This window comes from Aotus nancymaae, unplaced genomic scaffold, assembly GCF_030222135.1.
Source record: "Aotus nancymaae isolate 86718 unplaced genomic scaffold, 86718_ANA_hifiasm-v0.15.2.pri h1tg000108l, whole genome shotgun sequence".
Lineage (NCBI taxonomy): Eukaryota > Metazoa > Chordata > Mammalia > Primates > Aotidae > Aotus > Aotus nancymaae.
This window is the reverse complement of record NW_026988523.1, coordinates 35176675-35204607: the sequence shown is the minus strand read 5'-3', so window position 1 is coordinate 35204607 and position 27933 is coordinate 35176675. Positions and strand designations below refer to the sequence as shown.

Genomic DNA, 27933 nt, shown 5'->3' with positions numbered 1-27933 from the left:
TAACCTCAAATCCTGGGCCTTAAGCCATCCTCCTAGCTCAGCCTCTCAAATAACTAGGACTACAAGCATAGTTACTTGGGAAGAGGAAGAATAATGCCACTGTACTTCAGTCTAGGCCACAGACTGAGACCCAGGTATAAAGACTGTCTATGTGTTTTGAAAGAAAATGTTCAGCTATGTAATAACAAACTAGGGAAAAAGTCCAGAAGTATAAAAAGTATACAGTGAAAATTTAGACATCGTTTCACTCTGTACTCTTGCTCCCCAAGTCCTCTTCCCAGGTACTTGTTAAACAATTTTTGTGTGTGTGTAATTCAGGGATTCTGTTTATATGCAAGCTATTTCCTTGATAGCCTGATTTCTGATGTTTACTTTTTTTTGGGGGGTGAGACAGAGTCTTACTCCATCGCCCAGACTGGAGTTCAATGGCCCTTGATCTCCGCCTCCTGGGTTTAAGCAATTCTTCTACCTCAGCCTCCAAGTAGCTGGGATTACAGGCACCTGCCACCTGGCTAATTTTTTGTATTTTTAGCAGAGATGGGGTTTTGCCATATTGGCCAGGCAGGTGTTGAACTCCTGACCTAAAGTTATCCACTGATCTCAGCCTCCCAAAGTGCTGGGATTATAGGTGTGAGCCACTGAGTCCAGCATTCCTTTTTTTTTTTTTTTTAAGATGGAGTCTTACTCTGTTGCCCAGGCTGGAGTGAAGTGGCACTATCTTGGCTCACTGCAATCTCTGCCTCCCAGGTTTAAGTGATTCTCCTGCCTCAGCCTCCTGAGTAACTGGGATTACAGGCACCCACCACCATGCCTGGCTTATTTTTGTATATATATTTTTTTATTAGAGCAGAGGTTTCATGTTGGCTAGGCTGGTCTGCAACTCCTGACCTCAAGTGATCTGCCTGCCTCAGCCTCCCAAGTGCTGGGATTACAAACATGAGCCACTGCACCCAGCCTACTTTTAATACTACATGAATGTTTTGTGTGTGTGTGTGTGTGTGTGTGTGTGTGTGTGTGTGTCAGTGTCTTGCAATGATGCCCAGGCTGGAGTGCAGTGGCATGATCACAGCTCACTGTAGCCTTTTCAAACTGCAGGGTACAAGTGACTCTCCCATCACATCCTCCTAAGTAGCTGGGACCACAGGTGTGTATCACCACACCCAGCTCATTTCAGAGCTCTACATTTTTGTAGAGACAAGGTGTCTCCTTATGTTGCCCAGGTTGGTCCCAAACTCCTGGATCCTGGCTCAGGCAATCTTCCTGCCTTGGCCTTCCAAAGTAATGGGATTACAGGCATGAGCCACCTGGCTAGCCTAATTGTTTATTTTTATTATTAGTAGAGACAAAGTCTTGATATGAGTTACCTCATGACAATAAGCATCTGGCTTTTTTTTTTTTCTGGAGGCAGGGTCTTGCTGAGTTGCCCCATCTGGAGTGCAGTGGTGCAATTGTAGCTCCCTGTAACCTCAAATCCTGGGCCTTAAGCCATCCTCCTATTATTAACACCATATTTAATCAACTATAAATAGAATATTAAAATGCCCTGACTTTGTAAATCAATTTGACAGAAGAGTAATTGTCACCATAAAATTATAAACATATGGTTCTACAGTTCATTAGACAACTTTCTCACCTCAACACTTCAACTCAGATGGGGCTGAGTTGCCCCATCTGGAGTGCAGTGGTGCGATTGTAGCTCCCTGTAACCTCAAATCCTGGGCCTTAAGCCATCCTCCTAGCTCAGCCTCCCAAGTAACTAAGACTACCAGCATGCACCATCACCCCTTGTTTCTTTGTCTTTTTAATGCTATCCTCACCTACTGCCACCTAAAAAGGTTTATGAAGTGTTGAGGTGAGAAAATCATCTAATGAACTATAGAACCATATGTTTATAATTTTATGGTGACAATTACTCTTCTGTCAAATTGATTTACAAAGTCAGGGCATTTTAATATTCTATTTATAGTTGATTAAATATGGTGTTAATGGTCATCTATATAAAATGTTATCAGGAATTTCCTCTACAATTATGAGTCTGATTTTTCATAGGAAAAAATGCAAAACTGAAATCATGTTAGAAATAAAAAGGCCTTAGCAATTACCTAGTTTAACTCCCTGACTTTACAGATGAGTAAATTGGATCTGAGCTTTGGTTTAAAAGAGGGAAATGCCTATATAGTATATGTTTAATTCATGAAGTTGTCCAACTAAAAAGACTATAATAAGATGCTGAATTCTACAACAGATTATGATTGAGAATAGGCAAATTGTGGAGCAATATTTGTGATTCTTCCAGGGAAACCTCAAATGCATTCTGAAGGGGAGATACCTTCACTGCCATCAGGCAGCCAATCTGTAAAACCAGGAACCCAGCCCAGGAAATCAACCCAGCTAGATGTTTGTGACTTTTCTCAAGAAAAGCCACCCAGGACTCTGATTCACCAGCCTGACGAAGAGATAGAAGATGGTGGACTCTTTATTCCAATGGGTAGGCTTTCTTTTTCTTTTTAATTAAATAAAATCTATTGAAGTATAATATGTGGAAAACTGCACATATCCTAAGATAGCCTGAATTCACTATATTATCACAAATTTAATACACCCTTGTAAGCAGGATCCAGATCAAGATACAGAATGTTATCAGTAGCCAGGAGTCCATCTTGTTTTCCCTTCCAATTACCCCCTACCCATAGGTTAACCACTATCCTGATGTCTAACAGCATATATTGGTTCAATTGTTTTGTCTTTTTTTTTTGAGTTGGAGTTTTGCTCTTATCACCCAGGCTGGAGTTGCAATAGCATGATCATGGCTCACTGCAACCTCCGCCTCCTGGGTTCAAGCGATTCTCCTGCCTCAGCCTCCAGAGTAGCTGGGATTATAGGTGCCCACCACCACACCATGCCTGGCTAATTTTTGTATTATTGTTAGAGATGGGGTTTTGCCATGTTGGCCCGGCTGGTCTTGAACTCCTGACCTCAGGTGATCTGCCTGCCTCGGCCTCCCAAAGTTTTGGGATTACTGGTGTGAGCCACTGTGCCTGGCATTGTGACTACATTTATTCTCATTTATTCTCTCAACGTTGTTTTTTTTTTTTTTTTTTTTTTTTTTGACACGGAATCTTACTCTGTCACCCAGACTGGAGTGTGCAATGGTGCAATCTCAGCTCACTGCAGCATTCCCCTCCCGGATTCCAGTGATTCTCAGCCTCTGGGGTTGCTGGGATTACAGGCATGTGCCACCATGCCCAGCCTCAACATTGTTTTATATTTATGAAATTCATCCATATTCTTGGATGCACTTGTAGATTGTTCATTTTCATTGCTGTATATCATTCTGTTTGATTATTTTGTGTATATCTTTTATTTTCTTTAATTTCTTTTTTTTTTTTTTTTTAAGAAATAGTGTCTTAGGCTGGGTGCCATGGCTCACTCCTGTAATCCCAGCACTTTGGGAGGCAGAGGCAGGTGGATCACTTGAGGTCAGGAGTTCAAGACCAGCCTAACCAACATGGTGAAACCCTGTCTCAACTAAAAATACAAAAAATTAGCTAGGTGTGGTGGTGGGCGCCTGTAATCCCAGCTACTCTCAGGAGGTTGAGGCAGGAGAATTGCTTAAGCCTGAGGCACAGGTTGCAATGAGCCAAGATAGTGCCACTGCACTCTAGCCTGGGCAACACCGTGAGACTCCATCTTAGAAAAAAAAAAAAAAAAAAAAAGAAATAGTGTCTTGCTCTGTCACCCAGGCTGGAAGTTTAGTGCCACAATCATAGCTCACTGCAACCTTGAACTCCTAGGTTCAAGTGATCGTCCCACCTCAGCCTCCCCAGTAGCTAGGACTACAAGTGCGTGCCACAATGCCTAGCTAATTTTCATTTTGATTTTGTGATTATTATTTTTTTAGAGACAGTTCTCAATATGTTGCCCAGGCTGGTCTTGTATTTCTGGGCTCAAACAATCCTTCCTCCTCGATCTCCCAAAGTGCTGAGGTTACAGGCAGGAACCTCCTCATCTGGCCTGCTTTACCTTTTCTTTATCCATTGAATTCTTTTTGTTTTGTTTTTTCTTTTTGCTACTTTGTGCCCATTGTTACTCATTCAAATCTTTCTTGTTTTTTTTGAGATGGAGTGTTGCGCTCTCATTGCCCAGGCTGGGGTACAGTGGTACAGTCTTGGCTCACCGTGACCTCTGCCTCCTGGGTGCAAGCGATTCTCCTGCCTCAGCTTCCCGAGTAGGTGGGGCTACAGGCATGCACTGCCACGCCTGGTTAATTTTTGTATTCTTTCTTAAGTAGAGACAGGGTTTCACCATGTTGCGCAGGCTGGTCTCGAACTCCTGACCTCAAATGATTCATCTGCCTCGGCCTCCCAAAGTGCTGGGATCACGGGTGTGAATCACTGCGCCCGGCCCCATTCAATTTTTGTATTTTTAGTAGAGATTTTTAGTTTTACCATGTTGGCCAGGCTGATCTTGAACTCCTGACCTTGTGATCTGCCCACCTCGGCCTCCAAAAGTGCTGGGACTGGGACTGTAGGCCTGCGCCTGGCCAAGTTACATTTTTAAAAACTAAATGTTAGGTTTATTGAGGTATAAAATGTATCTGATAAGTTTTGAAAAATATACACAGTTGTATTAACTGCTACCACAATCAATGTGGAACATTTATGTCACCCCAAAAGTTGCCTAATTCCCCTTTGCGATAGCAAATTCCTTGTTCTCAAACATTGGCAACCACTGATTTCATTTCTATTTTTACATTTTTGCATCTTCCACAATGTTCTATACTATGTATACCGTCGTATAACGTGTGTCCTTTTTCATGTGGTTTCTTTCACTTAGCATAATGCTTTTGAGATTTATCCACTTTACTGTTGGCTTTCTGGGCTAAGTTTCTGGAGCAGCTGTTTTGGAATTCTGGTGATGTTCTTGGTGTATTTACAGAAGAACAAGACAATGAAGAAAGTGAGAAAAGGAGAAAAAAGAAAAAGGGTACCAAGAGGAAACGAGATGGAAGGGGTCAAGAGGGGAACTTGGCTTGTGACCTGAAACTGGATGACATGCTTGACCGTACCTTGGAGGATGGTGCCAAGCAGCACAATCTAACAGCGGTCAATGTCCGAAACATTCTTCACGTAAGACTGGGCACTATATAAGTGGAAGGGAAATTTTCGTGGAAAGTATGTAAAAATACTTAGCAAATTCTTGACTTTTGGTATATGAATTACCAATTTTGTGGGTTACCTGTGACAAAACATTTTACATTTTTACATATTTAAGATAGCTTTCTCCTTGTACTCAGTACAAGTTTGAAATATGAGCACATGTTAAAGAAGAATTTAATTGGGAAGATAAACTGTTCCTGTTTCTACTGATTTGCGTATTAACTGTATTATTTAGCAGATTCAGTGATGATAATGTTCATGGTGGGTTTACTCTTTTGTGGGTTGATATGTATAAAAAGATGCCCAGTTAATAGTTTATTGCACTTTGTACATATGTAAATACTCTTCTTGAACAGCTATTTGCAGAGCCTTTGCTCTTTGTTACTCTTTCTCATAAGCATATAATTACCTCAGTATCTCCTTTTATGTGAGCCATTCCTGTTCCTAGTAGCAGCTAATGGGATTGGTTCGTTTGCTGCTACATTGTTTGAAGCTCTGTGCTTCTGGCCAAAACTTACTTCTGCCTTCTCTGCTTTCAGTTGCCTTGCTTTATCCCAGTCTAATGCTATTCGAGTATATGGTTCTCATTTGTCCTGTAAATAGGTCTAGCAGAGTTAGATGGAGAGATGATTATTGTCTAGGTGACAAACCCTTGTTGCATAAAGTGAAATTTCATTTTTCTTCAGGAAGTGATCACAAATGAACATGTGGTAGCTATGATGAAAGCAGCCATCAGTGAGACAGAAGATATGCCAATGTTTGTGAGTAGTTGATTGTCGCTCTTTTAACGTCTTGGAATAGAGTTATCTGTAAACTGGCTAAGGATAGGAGATCACTTGGGAGTTTGTAAACAGTTTGGCAGCTGGGGTTAAAGTTAGCATTTCAAAACACAAGAATTACATGGTAATTTTTACTTATTTATTATTTTTATTTTTATTTTTTTTGAGACAGTGTTTCGCTCTTGTTGCCCAGGCTGAAGTGCAATAGCGCAATCTTGGCTCACTGCAACCTCCGCCTCCTGGGTTCAAGCAATTCTCCTACCTCAGCATCCCAAGTAGCTGGGATTACAGGCATGTGCCTCCACACCCAGCTAATTTTGTATTTTTAGTAGAGATGGAGTTTTACCATGTTGGTCAGGCTGGTCTCCATCTTCCGACCCCAGGTGATCTGCCCGACTTGGCCTCCCAAAGTACTGGGATTACAGGTGTGAGCCACCACACCTGGCCATATTTTATTATTATTATTATTATTTATTTTTATTTTTTTTGAGATGGAATCTTGCTCTGTCACCCAGGCTGGAGTGCAGTGGTGTGATCTTCGCTCACTGCAACCTCCGCCTCCTGGGTTTAAGCAGTTCTCCTGCCTCAGCCTCCCGAGTAGCTGGGACTACAGGCATGTGCCACCATGCCTGGCTAATTTTTGTATTTTTTTTTTAGTAGAGACAGAGTTTTGCCATGTTGGCCAGGCTGGTCTCCATCTCTGGTCTTGAACTCCTGACCTCAGGTGATCCACCCGCCTCTGCCTCCCAAAGTGTTAGGATTACAGGCGTGAGCCACTGTGCGCAATTATTTTATTATTCTTGTTTTTTTAAAAGAATCAAGGTTTTGCTCTGTCACCCAGGCTGGACTCAAACTCCTAAGCTGGACTCAGCGATCCTCCCAGTTCAGCCTCCTGAGTAGGTGGGACTACAGGAGCATGCTACTATGTCCAGCTATTTAAAACAATTTTTTTGGGGGGGAGGGTGGTTCCCACTATGTTGCCCAGGCTGGTCTTGAACTCCTGGCCTCAAGCCGTCTTCCCACCTTGGCCTCCTAAAATGCTAGGATTACAGGCACAAGCCACCTTGCTAAGCTGAGAATTTTTAATTTTTTTAGACATATCTTGCTTGTAGCCCAGGCTGGAGTGCAGTGGCGTGATTTCGGCTCACTGAAACCTCCACTTTCTGGGTCCTGGTTCAAGCAATTCTACTGCCTCAGCCCCCGGAGTAGCTGGGATTACAGGCACCTGTCACTATACCCAGCTAATTTTTGTATTTTTAGTAGAGATGGGGTTTCACCATGTTGGCCCAACTGGTCTTGAACTCCTGACCTCTTAATTTGCCTGCCTCGGCCTCCCAAAGTGCTGGGATTACAGGTGAGAGCCACTGCACCGGTCTGAGATTTTTTTTTTTTTTTTTTGAGATGGAGTCTCGCACTGTTGCCTAGGCTGGAGTGCAGTGATGTGATCTCGGCTCACTGCAACCTCCGCCTCCTGGGTTCAAGCAGTTCTCCTGCTCAGCCTGCTGAGTAGCTGGAACTACAGGCGCATGCCACCACGCCCAGCTAATTTTTGTATTTTTATTAGAGATGGGGTTTCACCATGTTGGCCAGGTTGGTCTCAAACTCCTGACCTCGTGCACCTGCCTGGCTTCCCAAAGTGTTAGGATTACAGGTGTGAGCCACCACGCCTGGCCTGAGCTGTGATTTTTATTGACTATTTCCTTTCTGTTTTTTTCTCCTTAGGAGCCTAAAATGACACGCTCTAAACTGAAGGAAGTAGTGGAAAAAGGAGTGGTAAGTATTCTATTTTTTTGTCTTTTTTTTTTTTTTTTTTTAGCTTGGTAAATAGGATCTAATTCACTGATAGGAAAAAATATAGGAAAGATTGTGGTCTGAATTTGCATCTTTAAAGAAATATTTGTGAAAGACAAGTAGAATTGTTTCTACCTGATCATAAAGTAAAAATGATAGTAGTGTATTTTAGTTGATATGAAGCATTGCTTTTTGGAATTGCTAGATAGATAACCATTTGGAATGGTTGAAACCAATGGATGAGACCAGGTTTTCTATTTCTGTTACAACACATGTTGCAAAGTGTTTAGTATTTTTCATAGCGTGTTCCAGGGACCAGCTGCATAAAAATCACCTTGGTGTGGGATCCCTCAGGAGTGCTTATTAAAAATGCATGCTTTTGGCCAGGTGCAGTGGCTCATGCCTGTAATTCCAGCACTTTTGGGAGGCCGAGGTTGGGTGGATCACTTGAGTTCAGGAGTTTGAGACCAGCCTGGCCAACATAGTGATAACCCGTCTCTACTAAAAATATAAAAATTAGCTGGGCATGGTGGTACACACCTGTAATCCCAGCTACTTGGGAGGCTGAGGCATGAGAATCACTTGACCTGGGAGGCAGAGGTTGCAGTGAGCGGAGATGGCACCACTGCACTGCAGCCTGTGCAACAGAGTGAGACTGTCTCAAAAACAAAACAAAACAAAACAAAATCCTCTTACTTTTGGGCCCACCTGAGAATCAAGACCCATGGGCAGGGCCTTGGAATATGCATTGGCAAAAACACAACAGTTAATTCTTTTGCATACTAACATGTGAAAACCACTTGAAGACGTCTGAAGTATTATGGTACAGCAAGCTCTTTGGTGCTTGGACCTATGCTACATCCTTCTTTTTTTTTTTTTGAGATGGAGTTTCACTCTTGTTGCCCAGGCTGGAGGGCAATGGCATAATCTCGGCTCGCTGCCATCTCCACCTCCTGGGTTCAAGCAATTCTCCTGCCTCAGCCTCCTGAGTAGCTGGGATTACAGGCATCCACCACCACACTTGGCTAATTTTGTATTTTTAGTAGAGATGGCGTTTCTCCATGTTGTTCAGGCTAGTCTCGAACTCCTGACCTGAGGTGATCCACCTGCCTCGGCCTCCCAAAGTGCTGGGATTACAGGTGTGAGCCACAATGCCTGGCCACTTTATACTTTTTAATAAGCACTTGGCTAGTTTGTGCTTACGAGGTAGGTAATAGTTATGAGGGAATTCATCGTATTTCTGATAGTAAGGAAGATTTGCCTTACAGACCCAAAATATGTATCACAGGTTTATCTGTCCTGATTTTATTCCTTGGAGCCTGGTAGAAGAAACAGGTCTAGGCTGGGCATGGTGGCTCATGCTTGTAATGCTAGCACTTTGGGAGGTGGAGGTAGGAAGAATACTTGAAGCCAGGAGTTCAAGACTAGCCTGGGCAACATAGTAAGACCCCCACCTCAAAAAAAAACAAGTAAAGAGATTGGTGTTTTTTTCCACATGACTTTTCCTATAGTTGAAGAAAACTAGTATGTCGTTTCATAACATTCTTTTCTTTGCTATACATCCCCCAGTTTCTTTCCTTGTTTTTTTTTTGTTGTTGTTTAGATGGAGTCTTGCTTTGTTGTCCAGGCTGGAGTGCAGTGGCAAGGTCTCAGCTCACTGCAACCTCTGCTTCCTGGGTTCAAGCAGTTCTCCTACCTCAGCTTCCTGAGTTCAAGCAGTTCTCCTGCCTCAGCTTCCTGAGTAGCTGAGATTACAGGCGTGTGCCACGCTTCCTGGCTAATTTTTTTTTATTTTTTATTTTTAGTAGAGATGGGGTTTCACCATGGTGGGCAGCCTGGTTTCAAACTCCTGACCTCAAGTGATTTGCCTTGCTCAGTCTCCCAAAGTGCTGGCATTACACGCTTAAGCCACGCACCTGGCCTTTTTTTTTTTGAGATGGAGTCTCACTCTGTCACCCAGGCTGGAGTGTGGTGGTGCGATCTCAGCTCACTGCAACCTCTGTTTCCCAGGTTCAAGTAATTCTCATGCCTCAGCCTACTGAGTAGCTGGGATTATAGGTGTGCACCATCACACTCAGCTAATTTTTGTGTTTTTAGTAGAGATAGGGTTTTGCCATGTTGGCCAGGCTGGTCTCGAAACTGGCCCATGTGATCGCCTGCCTTAGCCTCCCAAGTTACTGGGATTACAGACTTGAGCCACTGTGCCCGTCTCATGTCCTTTTAAAAGTATGCCAAAAGAGGCCAGATGCGGCGGCACACGCCTGTAATCCCGGCACTTTGGGAGGCTCAGGCAGGCAGATCACGAGGTCAAGAGATCAAGACCATCCCGGCCAATACAGTGAAATTCTAACTCTACTAAAAATACAAAAATCAGCTAAGTGTGGTGGCGCACACCTGCAGTCCCAGCTACTCTGGAGGCTGAGGCAGGAGAATTGCTTGAACCTAGGAGGCGGAAGTTGCAATGAGCCGAGATTGCGCCACTGCACTCCAACCTGGTGACAGAGTGAGACTCCTTCTCAAAAAAAAGTATGCCAAAAGAAGAATCTACTGAACCAGATGTGGTTTGACTAGTGTAGTTAGATTATCTCCCCAGTGTTCCAGATTACATATTTCTCCTAATGTAGCCAAAGGTCAAATGTACCTTTTTTTTTTTGGCAGTCACATCACTTTTTTTTGTCTGGTTGACTAACACTTGCTGCATAAATTGAAATTTCATCTTTCTTCAGGATGTAATCACAAATGAATAGGTGGTAGCTATGATGAAAGCAGCCATTAATGAGAGGGAAGTTCTATGAAGTCTACTTGACATATAGAATATAATTAACATGGCCGGGTGTGGTGGCTCACGCCTGTAATCCCAGCACTTTGGGAGGCCAAGGAGGGCAGATCACCTGAGGTCAGGAGTTTGAGACCAGCCTAGCCAACATTATGAAACCCCCATCTATACTAAAAATACAAAAATTAGCCAGGAGTGGTGGTGCACGTCTATAATCCCAGCTACTCGGGAGGCTGAGATGGTAAAATCGCTTGAACTTGGGAGGCAGAGGTGGCAGTGAGCAGAGATCACGCCACTGCACTCTAGCCTGGGTGACAGAGCAAGATTCTGTCTCAAAAACAAACAAAAGAATATAATTAACATTAATTCTGTATTTCATTTGGGAAAAACATCCAAGGAGATCCAGTAGGCTCTGGATTATGTTTATTGGCTATGAATATATATGTAGAGAAGTTGGACCATCCAAGACTATATAGTATATGTAGAGAACAAGTATTAAAATTTAGGTTTCTTGCTTCTTAATTCTTTTTTTTTTTTTCAAGACTTGCTCTGTTGCTTATGCTAGAGAACAGTGGCCTGATCATAGCTTACTGCAGCCTTGAACTCCTGTGCTCAAGGGATTCTCCTGCCTCAGTCTCACAAACAGCTAGGCCTACAGGCATGTGCCACCATGCCCAGCTAATGGTTTTGAAAAAATCTTTTCTGTAGAAATGGGGTCTTGCTGTGTTGCCCAGGCTGATCTCAAAACTCCTGGGCTCGGGTGATCCTTCTACCTTGATCTCCCTATGTGCAGAGATTACAGGCACTAGCCACTATACTTGGCCTTCTTAATTCTTAATAGACTGACTCCAACACATTTCTGAATACTGGCTTGCCTTTCTGATGGATTTGGCAGCAGGTAGTTAGGAAAGGGAAATGGACCTGAATTACATCATTCCCTTTACCCTATATTGGTCTCACTTACACAGCACTAGATAAATGGTCAGAACATAGCAGGGCTGAGTTGATGTGAGAGGCTAAGACTCCTTTTAAAGACAGAACCTAATGGCCAGTTGGCTGTTGTTTATAAGGTTATTTTGGTTGGGTTACAATTAAATGGTCAAGAAATTATACATTCTCAGTGGCATTTTATCATCAGTATATAAGAACTTTAGCCGGGCTCAGTGGCTCACGGCTATAATCGCAGCACTTTGGGAGGCCAAGGTGGGCAGATCACTTGACGTCAGGAGTTTGAGACCAGCCTGGCCAACATGGCGAAACCCCATCTCTACTAAAAATACAAAAATTAGCTGGACATGGTGGTGGCAGTGGGGGAGCGCCTGTAATCCTGGCTACTTGGGAGGCTGAGGCAGGGAGAATTGCTCGAACCCAGGAGGCCGAGGTTGCAGTGAGCTGAGATCATGCCATTGCACTCCAGCCTGGGTGACAGAGTAAGACTCCATCTCAAAAGAAAAAAAAAAAAGCTTTAGGCAGAGCAAGGCTATCCCATAGGCAGAATAGCCCATAGAAACTTATCCTGGCTGGCTTTTTCGAGTTGTACTTACGGTGGATTCATGTAACTGATTACAAAAATATATTGCTGTTAAAAGACTACTGTAACCTATAATATCTTAGGTTTGTGTAGTTTAATAGTTTATAAATAGTTTTCACAGCTATTGTTCCATGTGAACCACTGCTGTGATACGAATAATGTAGACATTGTTTTCTTCATTTATAGAAAGAAGTGAGGCTTACCAGGTTTAAGGCAGAAATGCTAATGACAGTAATAGATTCTTTGCTCCTTTTCTTGTTTGTAACTCTGACAAATAATTGAGGGTATTCCCTCAGGGATAATCAACACTTCTAGATCACTGCAGTTACTTGTTAAGTATATGGCTGTTAGTGATGGTACAGAGGAAGTTAACATGAAAAACAGTTATTTCAGTTAAGATAACTTAATTATTTATATTCTTTGTTGGTAGGTAATTCCAACATGGAATATTTCACCAATTAAGAAGGCCAATGAAATTAAGGTAAACTTGGAAGAGATAATTGTTATTCTTTTCCAGAAAGACTTCATCGGTTTTGAAACTTAAGTACTTCCTCTTTAACTTTTCTTGATCAATCTTTGTTTTAATTCCAGCTTTGTTTTTTTCCATTCTATTACTCTTAGGTTTGCATCTCATGGAATCACTTTAACCTCTGCCTCGTGTTATTTGCTTTAGCTGCACATTATGCTCTTAGGATTTTTTTTTTTCCTGCCCTGCTTCTTTCCCTTATTTTCCAAATACGTATGATTTGTGTTTCCCATTACTTCATTTCTTTCTAATTGTATTAATGTAGCCTCCTCAGTTTGTGGATATCCACCTTGAAGAAGATGATTCCTCAGATGAAGAGTATCAGCCAGATGATGAAGAAGAAGATGAAACTGCTGAAGAGGTCAGTGAGTGTTAGTTAGTAATATTTGTCTTAATAAAGCAGGGTATTCTTTGTTTCCTTAGTAATATCACTTGTAGAGAGGATTGAGATGTGGTTCTTTTTTCAGCTCATTTCTATGCTTTAAACTGTTTTTCTACCCTTTATACTCCCTTAATTTTAAAATTTATTGTATTTTGAAATATAGCACAGAAATGTGCATAGAATAAAAATGTATAACTTCAGTTATTATAATGCAACTCCTTATGAAACTTATACCAAAACCAAGAAATATAACATTCCTAAGACACCCCCTGTATGCCTTCCCCAGTCACAGGCACCTCCCTCCCCCTAAAAATAACCACCACCTCCCTTTTGGTAATTATTTATTTGCTTTTCTTTATAATTATATCACCTCAATATGTATCTCCACACACTATAGTTCAATTGTTACTGTTTCTGAACATTACATAAATGGACTCGTGTTTATGTTTTGTTCCTAGCTTTTTAAAATTCAACATTATACTTTTGAGATTCATTTATACTATTGCTTTTAGGTATACTTTATTCACTTTCATTGCTGTGTTAATAAGTTCTTTGACTTGTTTCTTAATTTCTTCTTTGAATTGTTTGGTAAAAGGATTTTAGGCCTAGGTCTTACACTTTGTAATGCAAATTAGGATAGTGATCTGATCCCTGTCTCCACCTTTAGGATATATATATTTTTTTCTTTTTGAGACAGTCTCTTCTGTTGCCCAGGCTGGAGTGCAATGGCATGATGTTGGCTTACTGCGACCTCCACCTCCTGGGTTCAAGCGATTCTCCTGCCTCCTGAGTAGCTGGGATTACAGGCATGTGCTACCACGCCTGGCTAATTTTTGTATTTTTAGTAGAGAGGGGTGTTTCTCCATGTTGGCCAGGCTGGTCTCGAACTTCTGACCTCAAGTGATCCACTTGCCTTGGCCTTCCAAAGTGCTGGGATTACAGGCATGAGACACTGCACTCGGCCTTTAAGCTTCTATTTAAATTTTATTTTCTGTTACTATAACTAGTTGAGTGATCGATATTTTATGATTCCTTCTCTTGAGATACTTCAGACTTTGTGGAATGAGGTAGGGACATAAATATTAAAGTGAACTGGATTTATTTTGTAGAGCTTATTGGAAAGTGATGTTGAAAGCACTGCTTCATCTCCACGAGGGGCAAAGAAATCCAGATTGAGGCAGTCTTCTGAGATGACTGAAACAGATGAGGAGAGTGGCATATTATCAGAGGTAAATTGGCATACAAAAGAGATAAGTTAGACATAACTGTGTGAATAGATTATTTAACTGTTTAAGTAGATTATCCATGGTGATTCTGGGCTGTTACCCTTCTTCAAAGTTCATTAAGTTAGTAAATAGTTTAGAGAAGGCTAGAACTAAATGATAGCTAAAGAACTTTTCTGAGTTCTCATTAAGGGGCCAAAAATGTGCAACTAGCAGAGTTTCTTTTCTCCTACCCTTCTCTTCTTTCATATATGTTGTTTTGTTTTCTGATATTGTCCTAAAGTCATTGTCATTAATTTCCCACATTTTGGTAACCTAAGTAGCATTCTGTTGACTTCACTAGAAATAGGATGAAACCTAATTAGATCAATACACTTGGTATCTTTGTTTTTATGTACCCTATCTAGAGAAGAAAAAGGACAATGGTGTATGGAGGGTCTACCTCTTTTTCCCCTCTCTTTTTTTTTTCCTTTTCTTGCTTTCTCTTTCTTTCTTCCCTCCTTCCTTTTTTGATGCAGTTACCTCTTTTAATCAGGCTGAGAAAGTCACCACACCATCCATCAGGCACATCAGTGCTGAGGTAGTGCCTATGGGGCCTCCGCCCCCTCCAAAGCCGAAACAGACCAGAGATAGTACTTTTATGGAGAAGTTACATGCGGTAGATGAGGAGCTGGCTTCCAGTCCAGTCTGCATGGATTCTTTCCAGGTAAATATTATAACTGTACTTCACTGAGAAAGTCAGATGGAGTAATCTAGTTGTTGCTAAGGCTGGGAAGGGAGAGGAAAAGACAACTACAATTTTATATAAGTAAGAGTTAGTCTTTGATACTTTATGTTTGGTTAGTGCTATTTTCTGCTAAGTGACAATGGCAGTTTGAGTTTTTGTTGTTGTCATTTTTTAGAGACAGGGTCTCACTCTGTCACCCAGGCTGGAGTACAGTATTGTGATCTTGGCCCACTGCAACCTCTGCCTCCCGGGCTCAAGTGATCTTCCCACCTCAGCCTCCCCAGTAGTTGGGACTACAGGTATATGCCACCACACCTGGCTAATTTTTAAATTTTTTGTAGAGATGAGGTCTCCCTATATTATTACCTAGGCTGGTATCAAACTCCTGGGCTCAAGTGATCCTCCCACCTTAGCCTCCCAAAGTGCTGGGATTACTGACGTGACCCACCATGCCTGGCTGAGAATGGCATTTTCTAAGGAAGAAATGAACTATATAGCAGAGAGCATTTTAAAATGTAGAACATAGGAAAACCCTTCACCCAGATTCCCGAAAATTAACCTTTTACCACAATTGCTTGATTGTTCTGTTCCTCTTTCTCTCTGTATACGCGTACTGTTTTCTGAATCATTTTTAGAGTGCGTTGCAGGCATGATGCCATTTTACCTCTATATGCTTCTATGTATGTTTCCTAAAAATGAGTTTATTCTCTTGTATTAACACAGTATAATACACAGTATAATCCCAGCTACGTGGGAGGCTGAGGCAGGAGAACTGCTTGAATCTGGGAGACAGAGGTCGTAGTAAGCTGAGATTGCACCACTGCTCTCCCACCTGGGCAACAGAGACTCTGTCTCAATTAAAAAAAAAAAAAAAAAATAGGCCAGGCGCGGTGGCTCACGCCTATAATCCCAGCACTTTGGGAGGCCGAGATGGGTGGATCACGAGGTCAAGAGATCAAGACCATCCTGGTCAAACATGGTGAAACCCCGTCTCTACTAAAAATACAAAAAAAAAAAAAAATTAGCTGGGCATGGTGGCGCACGCCTGTAGTCCCAGTTACTCGGGAGGCTGAGGCAGGAGAATTGCTTGAACCCAGGAGACGGAGGTTGCAGTGAGCCGAGATCACGCCATTGCACTCTAGCCTGGGTAACAAGAGCGAAACTCCATCTCAAAAAAAAAAATTAAAAAAAAATAAGGTTACACTAATATTCAGTAATATTATATAATATATTAAAGTGCTTATTCTGGTTTTGCCTGTTGTCCCAATAATGCCCTTTATGTTGAAGGAAAAACTTTTTTTTTCCCTATTCAGCATTCAACCCTGGATTAAATATGCATTTAATTGCCTTGTTTTTTAGTCTTCTTTAATCTAGAACAGTTTCTCAGTCTTTCTTTGTCTTTTATAACTTGACAGTTTTGAGGCTTATACACCACTTATTTTGTAGAATTTTCTTCAATTTTTATTTTTCTAGTATTTCCTCATAATTAGATTGAGGTTTTGCACTTTTGTTACAAATACCAGAAGGGGGATGTGTGCTTCTCAGTGTATCAGATCAGAAGGCACATGATGTCTCTCATGTTAATTTTCATCACTTGGTTAAGGTGATGTCTGCTTGGTTTTCCCACTGTAAAGTTATTCTTTTCCATTTTTAATTAGTATATATCTTACGGGGATATACTTCAAAGACAAATTTCTTTCTTTCTCTTTCTTTTTTTGAGACAGTCTTGCTCTGTTGCCCAACTGGAGAGCCATGGTGTCATCTTGGCCCACTGCAACCTCTGCCTCCCAGGTTTAAGTGATCTCCTGCCTCAGCCTCCTGAGTAGCTGGAATTACAGGTGCCGACACCACACTCAGCTAATTTTTTGTATTTTTGTAGAGACGGGGTTTTCCCATGTTGGCCAGGTTGGTCTCCCAACCTCAAATGATCTGCCCACCCCTGCCTCCCAGAGTGCTGTGATTACAGACGTGAGCTACCACACCCGGCCCAATTAATCAAATTTCCTTTCTTACACTAATATTAGCATCCATTGATTATTCTGTCTTGAAACAGTCATTACTATGGTTGTTGTCAAATAATGACTTTGTAATTCTCACATTTAGCCAGTAATTTTTTTTTTTTAGATAGAGTCGCAGTCTGTCATGTAGGCTGGAGTGCAATGGCATGATCTTAGCTGATTGCAACATATTCCTCCTAAGTTCAAGTGATTCTCATGCCTCAGCCTCCTGAGTAGCTGGGATCACGGGCACGCACCACCACACTCAGCTAATTTTTTGTTTTTTTTTAGTAGAGACAGGGTTTCACTGTTGGCCAGGCTGGTCTTGAACTGGTCTCAGGTGATCCACCCTCATCAACCTTCCAAAGTGTTGGGATTGCAGGTGTGAACCATTGCGCCTGGGCCAGTAAATTTTAATGTTCCAAATTTTCCCTACCACTCTTATAGGTCAATGAAAAATATGCCTGTCCTAAAATTTTAAAGTATGATATAATAATTTAAAAATAAATACTAAAATTTAAAAATATAATTAAGGCCGGGTGCAGTGGCCCACACCTGTAATCCCAGCACTTTGGGAGGCCAAGGCAGGCGGATCACCTGAGGTCCAGAGTTCGTCTGACCAGCTTGGCCAACTTGATAAAACCCTGTCTCCACTAAAAATACAAAAATTAGCTAGGTGTGGTGGCAAGCGCCTGTAATCCCAGCTACTTGGGAGGCTGAGGCATGAGAATTGCTTGGACCTGGGGAAGTGGAGGTTGCAGTGTGCTGAGATCGTGCCACTGCATTCCAGCCTTGGTGACAGAGCGAGACTCCATATCAAAATATGTTTTTTATACACACACACACACACACAATAAAATTAAAAATAGAATATTGAGTGGAATAGCTCTGAGTCATTTAATCACCCTGATTTTGAATGAATAAATCATAGTAGGGGCAGTAATAGTTTTTTATCTATCCATTTATTTAACAAACACATACTGAATGGTTGAAGTTGAGAAACAACAGCATAGAAGACAGAAGAAGTTGTTCTTCCTGGAACTTACAGTCTATTGAGGAAAGATAGACTATAAACATATAAATAAGTAAATTCAGATAGTGGTTAAGTGCTATCAACTAAATTAAAATGAGGAAATATGAAACTTTCTATCAGAGAACTTTAGATAGGCTGATCAAAAAAGAACTCCTTGGCTGTAATTTCATCACTTTGGAAGGCCTAAGCTAGAAGATTGCTTGAGGCTAGGAGATTGAGACCAGCCTGGGCAATATAGTGAGACTCTGTCTCAACAAAAACAGAAAAATTAGCTAGGTGTGGTGGCGCATGCCTGTATTCTTAGCTGCTTGGTGGCTGAGGCAGGAAGATTGATTAAGCCCAGGAGTTTGAGACTGCAGTGAGCTATGACCACCCCTGTATTCCAGCATGGGCAACAGTGTGAGAATATTTTTAAAAACAAAAACAAAATCAGGGTTGGATGTGGTGGCTCATGTCTATAATCCCAACACTTTAGGAGGCCAAGGACAGTGGATCACTTGAGTGAGTCCAGGAGGTCAAGACAAGCCTGGGTAACATAGTGAGACCTTGTCCCTACAAAAAAATTAAAAACTTAGCTGGGCATGCTGGCATGCACCTGCGTTGCCAGCTACTGGTAGGCTGAGGTGGGAGGATCACTTGAGCCTAGGAGGTCGAGGCTGCAGTGAGCTGTGATCACGCCACAGCACTCTAGCCTGGGTGACAGAGCAAGACTGTCAAAACACAAAACAAAAAGGTCTCTTTGAGGAGATGGCCTTTGAACTGAGATCTGAATGAGAGGAAACCAGGCATGTAAAAGATCTGTGGAGAAAAAGTGCCCCATACGGAAGAAACAGCACATTCTGAGTCCCTAAGATAGGAACAATCTTGGCATGGTTAAGGAACAGAAACCACATGAAACATGGGATCATGGGAAAGAGAGGTAGAAATGAGGTCGGAGAGCAAGGCAAGAGCTAGATCATGAAGGTCTTAGGAAACCATGATAAGGAGTGTAGATTGTATTTTAAACATTAGAAAAGATGCTGGGTGGAGTGGTTCATGCCTTTAATCCCAGCACTTTGGGAGACTGAGGCAGGTGGATCACCTGAGGTCAGGAGTTTGAGACCAGCCTGGCCAACATGGTGAAACCCATTCTCTAACAAAAAATACAAAAAATTCATCTGGTGTGATGGTGCACACCTGTAATCCCAGTTACTTGGGAGTCTGAGGCAGAAGAATTGCTTGAACCTGGGGAGTGGAGGTTGCATTGAGCTGAGATCATACCACTGCACTCCAGCCTAGGCAAGAGTGAGACTCTATCTCAAAAAAAAAAAAAATTAGGACCAGGAGGGTGGATCATGACGTCAGGAGTTTAAGACCAGCCTGACCAATGTGGCGAAACCCCATCTCTACTAAAAATACAAAAATTACCTGGGCGTGGTGCTGTACACCTGTAATCCCAGCTACTCAGGAGGCTTAAGCAGGAGAATCGCTTGAACTCAGGAGGTGGAGGTGGCAGTGAGCCAAGATCGAGCCACTGCACTGCCGTCTGGGTGACAGAGTGAGATACTGTCTCAAAAAAAAATATTAGAAAAGATTTCTTTGTTATTTTCAGGTTAATGTTAAAAATTCCTTTTGGTTAATGTGTGGGAAATGGACTAGAGTAAAGCAAGAGGATAAACAGAAGCCCATTAAGAGGTTAATGCAGTGTAGTCTAGGGAGAGCTTCCCAAATTGATCTACAGATTCAATACAGTCTCTATCCAAATCCCAGCGGTCATTTTTGTGGAAATTGACAATCGAATCCTAAAATTCATGTGGAATTGCACAGGCCCAGAGTAGCCAAGACAATTTTTAAAAAGTACAAAGATGGAAGTCTCACACTTTCTGATTTTATTTTCTTTTTTTTTCAAATAAATATTTTAAATGAGATAGGGTCTTGCTCTGTTGCCCAGGCTGGAGTGCAGTTGTGATCTCAGCTTACTGCAGCCTCATTCTCCTGTGTTCAAGTGGTCCTCCCACGTTGGCCTCTTGCGTAGCTGGAACTACAGGCATGCGCATGGTAGTAGATGCCTGTAGTCCCAGCTACTTGGGAGGCTGAGGCAGGAGGATTGCTTGAGCTCAGGAGTTCAAAGCTTCAGTGAACTCTGATTGTGCCACTGCTCTAGCCTAGGTGACAGATCAAGACCCTGTCTCTTGGAAAAAAAAAAGGCTGGTCACGATAGCTCACACCTGTAATCCCAACACTTTCGGAGGCCGAGGCAGGCAGATCACCTAAGGTCAAAGTTCAAAACCAGCTTGGCCAACATGGTGAAACCCTGTCCCTACTAAAAAATAAAAAAGTTAGTCAGGTGTGGTGGCCGATGCCTGTAATCCCAGCTACTTGGGAGGCTGAGGCGGGAGAATCACATGAATCCAGGAGGCGGAGGTTGCAGTGAGCCAAGATTGCACCATTGCACTCCAGCCTGGGTGTCAGAGCAAGACTCTGTCTCAAAAATAAATAAATAAATAAAATCTGTTATAAATGTTCATAAAATATTGGTTTCAAACTGATGTCATTTACTTTATTTTATTTTTTATGTCATGTTTCTTTTAGTTTCAAACAATAATAAACCCACATCGTTTAGAGGAGAGATCCTATTACTTAAGCTAAGATGAGAAGAAAAGAAGTGATGATGAGGTTTGGAAGCATCATTCACTCAATGACTTTTGTTTTTCTTTCTCCATTGTCCAGCCCATGGATGACAGTCTCATTGCATTTCGAACGCGTTCTAAGATGCCTCTGAAAGATGTTCCCCTGGGCCAACTAGAGGCAGAACTCCGAGCTCCAGACATCACTCCAGATATGTATGATCCCAATACAGCAGATGATGAGGACTGGAAGGTGTGGCTAGGGGGACTTATGAATGACGATGTGGGGAATGAAGGTAAGTTTTGGTTTCTGATTTATTATGTATATTGTCCATTATCTGTTGTAAAATTTTCATTATTTGGAAGGGTATAGAATGGAATGATTTGGGTTAATTGATTTAATTTGTATTTAACTGATAATTTATCTTAAATCAGTAGTTTTTGTTTTTCTTTTTTTTTTTTTGAGACAGAGTCTCACTCTGTCACCCAGGCCGAATGCAGTGTTGCAGTCACAGTTCATTGCAGCCTTGATCTCCTGGCCTCAAGCAGTCCTCCCTCTTATCCCACCGAGTAGTTGAGACTACAGGCACATGCCATTGTGCCCAGCTAATTTTTTATTTTTTGTAGAAACGAGGTCTCATCATGTTGCCCAGGCTGTTCCCACTCTCAATAGTAGGTAAAAACCAGTGTTGGAAGTGAAACACATGCACCTAAATGACCATTAGGTCAACAAAGAAATTAAGATGAAAATCAATAGTAGAGGGCCTAACAAGCAACAAAATGATAAAAATTGTGTAAGGAGAAAAAGATAGAGTTTGAAGGTGAGTCATTAACATGCAAAGTGGAGAATCAGTTCTTTAATAATCAGCAACTGACATATTATCCCATTAGTCGTCATTCGGATAGGAGTCTAAGTTTCTGCATTTTCCATTACTCACCCCTTTGACAATCTGATGAAAACTATGCAGCCTTCCCCCAGAAAAATATACGTGAAATTTTTCTATGATTTTTGGGGGGATAACATATCTTTTAAAGTTTATTTATTGACACTTCCTGTTTCTACCAGGTTCAGAAATCTCCACAAAAAGGAATGGACAGGACAGATAGTTCTTTTTTTTTTTTTTTTTTTTTTTTGAGATGGAGTTTCGCTCTTGTTACCCAGGCTGGAGTGCAATGGCACGATCTTGGCTCACCGCAACCTCCGCCTCCTGGGTTCAGGCAATTCTCCTGCCTCAGCCTCCTGAGTAGCTGGGATTACAGGCACGCGCCACCATGCCCAGCTAATTTTTTGTATTAGTAGAGACGAGGTTTCACCATGTTTGACCAGGATGGTCTCGATCTCTTGACCTCGTGATCCACCCGCCTCGGCCTCCCAAAGTGCTGGGATTACAGGCTTGAGCCACCGTGCCCGGCCGGACAGATAGTTCTAAGCACTTTGTAGACAGTGAAATCTCAAGAGAAATTCATTGTCTTGCTCAATGTTACAGAGTCTATTTGTTATACTCCTAAGACTAGAACCCAGTTTAATATTCTAGGAACATGTCTCAATCAGAGAGATTTCATGGTAAGTTAAACCATTTTTTCTTTTCTTTTTTTTTTTAAAGAAAAAGGAAGAAAGAAAGAGAGAAAGAAAAAAAAGAAAAGAAAAAAAAGAATGAAGAAGAGGAAGAAAAAGGAAGAGAAAGAGGGAGAGAGAATAGGAATATTGCTTTATTGCCCAGGCTAGAATGCAGTCTAAAAATGGGAATTGAAAACCTCTTTTATGCCAATAATTGTGCTTAACAATGGAGACAGGAAGGAATAAGGGAAGAAAATAACAAACAAGCAGCCAACCAATATTTCATTTAAACCTATGAAATGCTATGCAATTATTGAGGAGTGATTTACTTGCAATTATGTAGTCACTTTTGGAATAGGTGTGATATGGTACTGATAAGAATGTATGTTTTGTGTATTTGAAGTGGAGAGTTCTATAAATGTTTATTAAGTTTACTTGTTCCGGGTCTGAATTCAAGTCCTGGATATCCTTGTTAATTTTCTATCTCGTTGATCAGTCTAATATTGACAATGTGATGTTACAGTCTCCCACTATTATTGTGTGGGAGGCTAAGTCCCTTTATAAGTCATTAAGAACTTGTCTTACGTATCTGGGTGCTCCTGTATTGGGTGCATATATTTAGGATCGTTAGCTCTTCTTGTTGCATTGATCCTTTTACCATTATGTAATGTCCTTTGCCTCTTTTGATCTTTGTTGCTTTAAGGTCTATTTTATCAGAGGTGAGAATTGCAACTCCTGCTTTTTATTTATTTATTTATGTTTGCTCTCTGTTTGGTTGGTAAATCTTCCTCTGTCCCTTTGAGTCTTTGTGTATCGTTGCATGTGCGATGGGTCTGGATACAGCGTACTGATGGGTTTTGGCTTTTTACAGTTAATAATATATATGAATTTAATACTGCCATTTGATGCTAGCTAGATATATTTTTGGAAAGGCTGATACTGGTTGTTCGTTTATATGTGTAGTACTTCTTTCAGAAGCCTCTGCAAAGCAGGCCTGGTGATGGTAAAATCTCTAAGTACTTGCTTGTTTGCAAAAGATTTTATTTTTCCTTTGCTTTTGAAGCTCAGTTTGGCTGGATATGAAATTCTGGGTTGAAAGTTCTTTTCTTTAAGGATGTTGAATATTGGCCCCCACTCTTTTCTGGCTTGTAGGGTTTCTGCTGAGAGATCTGCTGTAAGTCTGATAGGCTTCTCTTTGTGAGTAACCTGACCTTTCTCTCTAGCTGCTCTTAGTATTTTCTCCTTCATTTCAACCCTAGTGAATCTGAAGATTATGTGCCTTGGGGTTGGTCTTCTTGAGGAATATCTTTTGGTGTTCTCTGTATTACCTGGAGTTGAATATTGTCCTGTCTTACTAGGTTGGGAAAGTTTTCCTGAATAATATCCTGAAGAGTATTTTCCAACTTGGATTCATTCTCTTCGTCACATTCAGGTACACCTATCAAACGTAGATTAGGTCTTTTCACATAGTCCCATATTTCTTGGAGACTTTGCTCATTCCTTTTTATCCTTTTTTCTCTAATCTTGACTTCTCGTTTTATTTCATTAAGTTGGTCTTCGAACTCTCATATCCTTTTTTCTGCTTGATCAATTCGACTGTTAAAACTTGTGCATTCTTCGCGAAGTTCTTGTGTTGTGTTTTTCAGCTCCATTAATTCACGTATATTCCTCTCCAAATTGTCTATTCTCGTTAGGATTTCGTCAAACCTTTTTTCAAAGTTCTTAGTTTCTTTGCATTGGGTTAGAACAAGTTCTTTTAATTCACAGAAGTTTCTTATCATCCACCTTCTGAAGTCTACTTCTGTTAATGGAACGCACTCGTTCTCCATCAGGGCTTGTTCCGTTGCTGATGAGGAACTGTGATCCCCTGTAGAGGGAGAAGCATTCTGATTTTGGGTATTCTCAGCCTTTTTACGCTGGTTTCTTCCCATCATTGTAAATTTATCCACCTGTCGTCTTTGTGATTTCCGACTTTCAAATTAGGTTTCTGAGTGGACGTCCAACTTGTTGATTCCCAGCGCCGAAATCTGAGCAATCCACTGCGCCGGCCAAAACAGCGGTGTTAAGATTGATGGTGCTTTTCTGCCCGGGAATTGGACAAAAGGGGACCCAGTCCCGCTCACTCTGCACCAAGAACTGCCGCACTGAGGCATCAGCAAAACCGCCGCGCCGGCCACAAGAGTCACTCTAGCGACCTGTGGGGCTCCTCCGCTGGGAATCTCCTGGTCCATGAGCAACACAAATTCATCTGAAACTGTGGCGTCCTCTCGTTCTCTTCACTTTCACTAGGAGCTACTATCCCGAGCTGCTAGTGGTCAGCCATCTTGGATCTCTCTCCACCATTTTTTAAAAGGATATGATTTTTCATAATAAGCTGTGCTTTTTATCTTTGGCCTAGGCTAATACAAAATAATGACAGTAAGAAAGTCAGGCTTTCCTAGCTTTATCGGTAGCAGCAGCTTTGGTGTCCTCATTTTCATCACTTTGGTTCAAAGACCTGAGATGGTAGCTATTGGGAAGAAAAGGCCAGGCAGAATTGACTGTCAGAATTTTGAGAGTCTAAGATACTGTTTCTCATAATTTGGTTCCTAGAACTTGAATCAGAATTGAGGTGTGTATGGATGTGTGTGTTGGTGGTGTTTATTAAAGATACAGATTTCAGGGCTTGACCCCTTACCTACTGAATCAGAATCTAATGAGTATGGTCTAGGGATCTAATTCTGATATAGCTAAAGGATTAGGTTGGAAACTACTGGTCTGGGAGAGGTAAGAGTGCATGATAAAGGTGGATTGCAGAATTGGACTAATGGTTAGGGGGTGGGTGAAAATCCACTTTCCTTAAAGTAAAACTTAGTATTTTTGTATGTGCCTATTCAGACAGATTTTTATTTATTTATTTATTTTTGAGACAGAGTTTCGCTCTTATTACCCAGGCTGGAGTGCAATGGCGCGATCTCGGCTCACTGCAACCTCCGCCTCCTGGGTTCAGGCAATTCTCCTGCCTCAGCCTCCTGAGTAGCTGGGATTACAGGCATGCACCACTATGCCCAGCTAATTTTTTGTATTTTTAGTAGAGACGGGGTTTCACCATGTTTGACCAGGATGGTCTCGATCTCTTGACCTCGTGATCCACCCGCCTCGGCCTCCCACAGTGCTGGGATTACATGGGTGAGCCACCACGCCCGGCTCAGACAGATTTTTAAAAGAGCATACAAAGCCAGCGATTAGGATGGGTGTGGTCCCCAGATCTACCAGTTAAAACACAATACTGGAGGGGTATACCAGCTGGGTGAATACTGACATTGTTAATCAGTCCAAAAAGTGATTAAGCTCAGAGGGCAGATTCCACAACCAGAGTACTAAAAGCTGAGCAGAACTCAGAAGAATCCCCCCTAAATGATTTTTCAGCATCTTTGTTAAATGAGTGCTCATTTGTGTGGTGTGGGCAGAAGCTATTTGTTGCAGTTCTTGAATCCAAACAGATGGAGTCCAAACCTGTGTATACTACTTATTATTATGGGCTCTTCCCAGAACCTTCATTGTTTAGCAATGTTTGTTAAGAACTTGCTATGAAGAGAGTTATATAGAAAGTATTATGGAAACTGTGAAGACAGTATTCCATTCCTAAGGAATTAAAGAATTTTTATTGAGAAGCTAAACCCACAAATAGATGAAAAAGATTTGATATTTATAGCTATATATAAATAGCTATATATAAACAATGCAAATTAATATAAGCTGAGTATAAATGTTGAATAAAGAACAAGTTAGATTACAGTTTAATCAGCACAGATTTTTCAGTGATTATGAATTTAAAACAGTGTGTATATGTGTGTGTGTGTTTGTGTGTATATATATATGTATATGTTTGTTTTTGAGACAGGGTCACAGTCTGTCACTCAGGCTGGAGTGCAGTGGCACGATCACAGCTCACTGCAGCCTCAAACTCCTGGGCTCAAGCAGTCCTTCCAGCTCAGCCTCCTGAGTAGCTGGAACTACAGGCACACACTACCACACTTGGCTAAGTTTTTTAAAAAAATCATTTGTAGAGATTAATTCCCACTGTGTTGTCCAGGATATACATATACATACACACATATATAAAATAGATATATATATTTTTTGGTGAGACAAAGTCTCACTTTGTCGCCCAGGCTGGGGTGCAGTGGTGCAATCTCAGTTCACTGCAACCTCTGTCTCCTGAGTTCAAACGATTCTCCTGCCTTCGAAGTAACTGGGGATTACAGACATGCACCATTACTCCTGGCTAATTTTTTTTTTTTTTTATGGAGACGGAGTCTCGCTCTGTCATCCAGGCTGGAGTGTAATGGACCAATCTCCGCTCACTGCAACTTCCGCCTCCCGGGTTCAAGCAATTCTCCAACATCAGCCTCCCGAGCAGCTGGGACTACAGGTGCATACTACCATGCCTGGCTGATTTTTTTTTTTTACTTTAGTAGATACGGGGTTTCACCATATTGCCCAGGCCAGTCTCAAACTCCTGAGCTCAGGCAATCCTCCCTCCTCGGCCTCCCAAAGTGCCAGGATTACAGGTGTGAGCCACTGCGCCTGGCCAATAGTTATATTTTTAGTAGAGATGGGGTCACACCATGTTGGCCAGGCTGGTCTCCAACTCCTGACCTCAAGTGATCTGCCCACCTTGGCCTCCCAAAGTGCTGGGATTACAGGAGTGAGCCACTGTGCCCAGCCCCAGGCTTTATATATATTTTTTATAACAAAAGATGCTGATTATGGCCAAGCGAGGTATCCAGCCTGGGCAATGAGAGTGAAACTCCATCTCAAAAAAAAAAGATGCTCATTTATTATGAAAAGTTAAAACATTATGGAAAGGGGGCCAGGCTCTGTGGCTCATGCCTATAATCCCAGCACTTCTGGGGGGCCAAGGCGGGTAGATTACTTGAGACCAACCTGATCAACATGGTGAAACCCCGTCTCTACTAAAGTACAAAAATTAGCTAGGTGTGGTGGTGCGCATCTGTACTGCTCAGGAAGCTGAAGCAAGAGAATTGCTTGAACCCGGGAGGTGGAGGTTGCAGTGAGCCGAGATCATGCCACTGCACTCCAGCCTGAGCAACAGAGCGAGACTCCATCTTAATAAAAGAAAATTAAAAAAAAAAAACATTATGAAGGGTACTTGTTAATATTTTATGTGTTTCTTTCTAGATATTCTCTGTGTATTCAATCAATCACATATTTATCTCAAACAAGAATTTTTTTCCATAAAAAGAATCATACTATACATATTGGTCTGTATCTGCAACTTGCTTCTTTTACTTAGCAGTATAATTTAGATACTTTTCCATTATAATGCATAGAGATCACGATCTCTTCTGTCTAATGGATACATGATAGTAAGAAATTTAGGTATTCTCTTTTTGTTCTATTTTTTTAAATCAGTTTCTCAGGTACTAGCTGCATTTCTCAACAGTCACATGTGGGTAATGGCTACTGTATGATACAATACATATATAGATCATCTCTATTATAATAATCACAGAAAGTTCTGTTAGACAACACTGATCTAAAATTATCTGGGGAAAAATATTACCTTAATATGTAACAATCCCATAATTTAATGACTTTCATAATTTACACTTAGTAATTAAAAAGACAGTTTAGCATTGACATTAAAGAAAAGTAGCCTGGGCACTGTGGCTAATGCCTGTAAGCCTTGCACTTTGGGAGGCGGAGGTGGGCAGATCATCTGAGGTCAGGAGTTCGAGACCAGCCTGGCCAACATGGTGAAACCTTGTCTCTACTAAAAATACAAAAATTAGCCACGTGTGGTGGCACGGGTCTGTAATCCCAGCTACTTGGTAGGCTG

The 27933-nt window shown here is 41.5% G+C and overlaps 1 protein-coding gene across 7 annotated transcripts in view; it reads left to right on the top strand.

The window, feature by feature from the left end:
* Positions 1–27933, top strand: part of GON4L (gon-4 like) — a 115834-nt gene that overhangs the window by 37861 nt on the left and 50040 nt on the right. For all 7 annotated transcript variants that reach the window (XM_012449858.3, XM_012449855.3, XM_012449854.3 and 4 more), the window contains 9 exons: positions 2297–2488; positions 4939–5129; positions 5846–5920; positions 7661–7711; positions 12467–12517; positions 12828–12923; positions 14054–14173; positions 14703–14873; positions 20634–20826. In XM_012449858.3, coding sequence (XP_012305281.2) covers positions 2297–2488; positions 4939–5129; positions 5846–5920; positions 7661–7711; positions 12467–12517; positions 12828–12923; positions 14054–14173; positions 14703–14873; positions 20634–20826 — 1140 coding nt within the window. The remainder of the gene's footprint in view (positions 1–2296; positions 2489–4938; positions 5130–5845; positions 5921–7660; positions 7712–12466; positions 12518–12827; positions 12924–14053; positions 14174–14702; positions 14874–20633; positions 20827–27933) is intronic.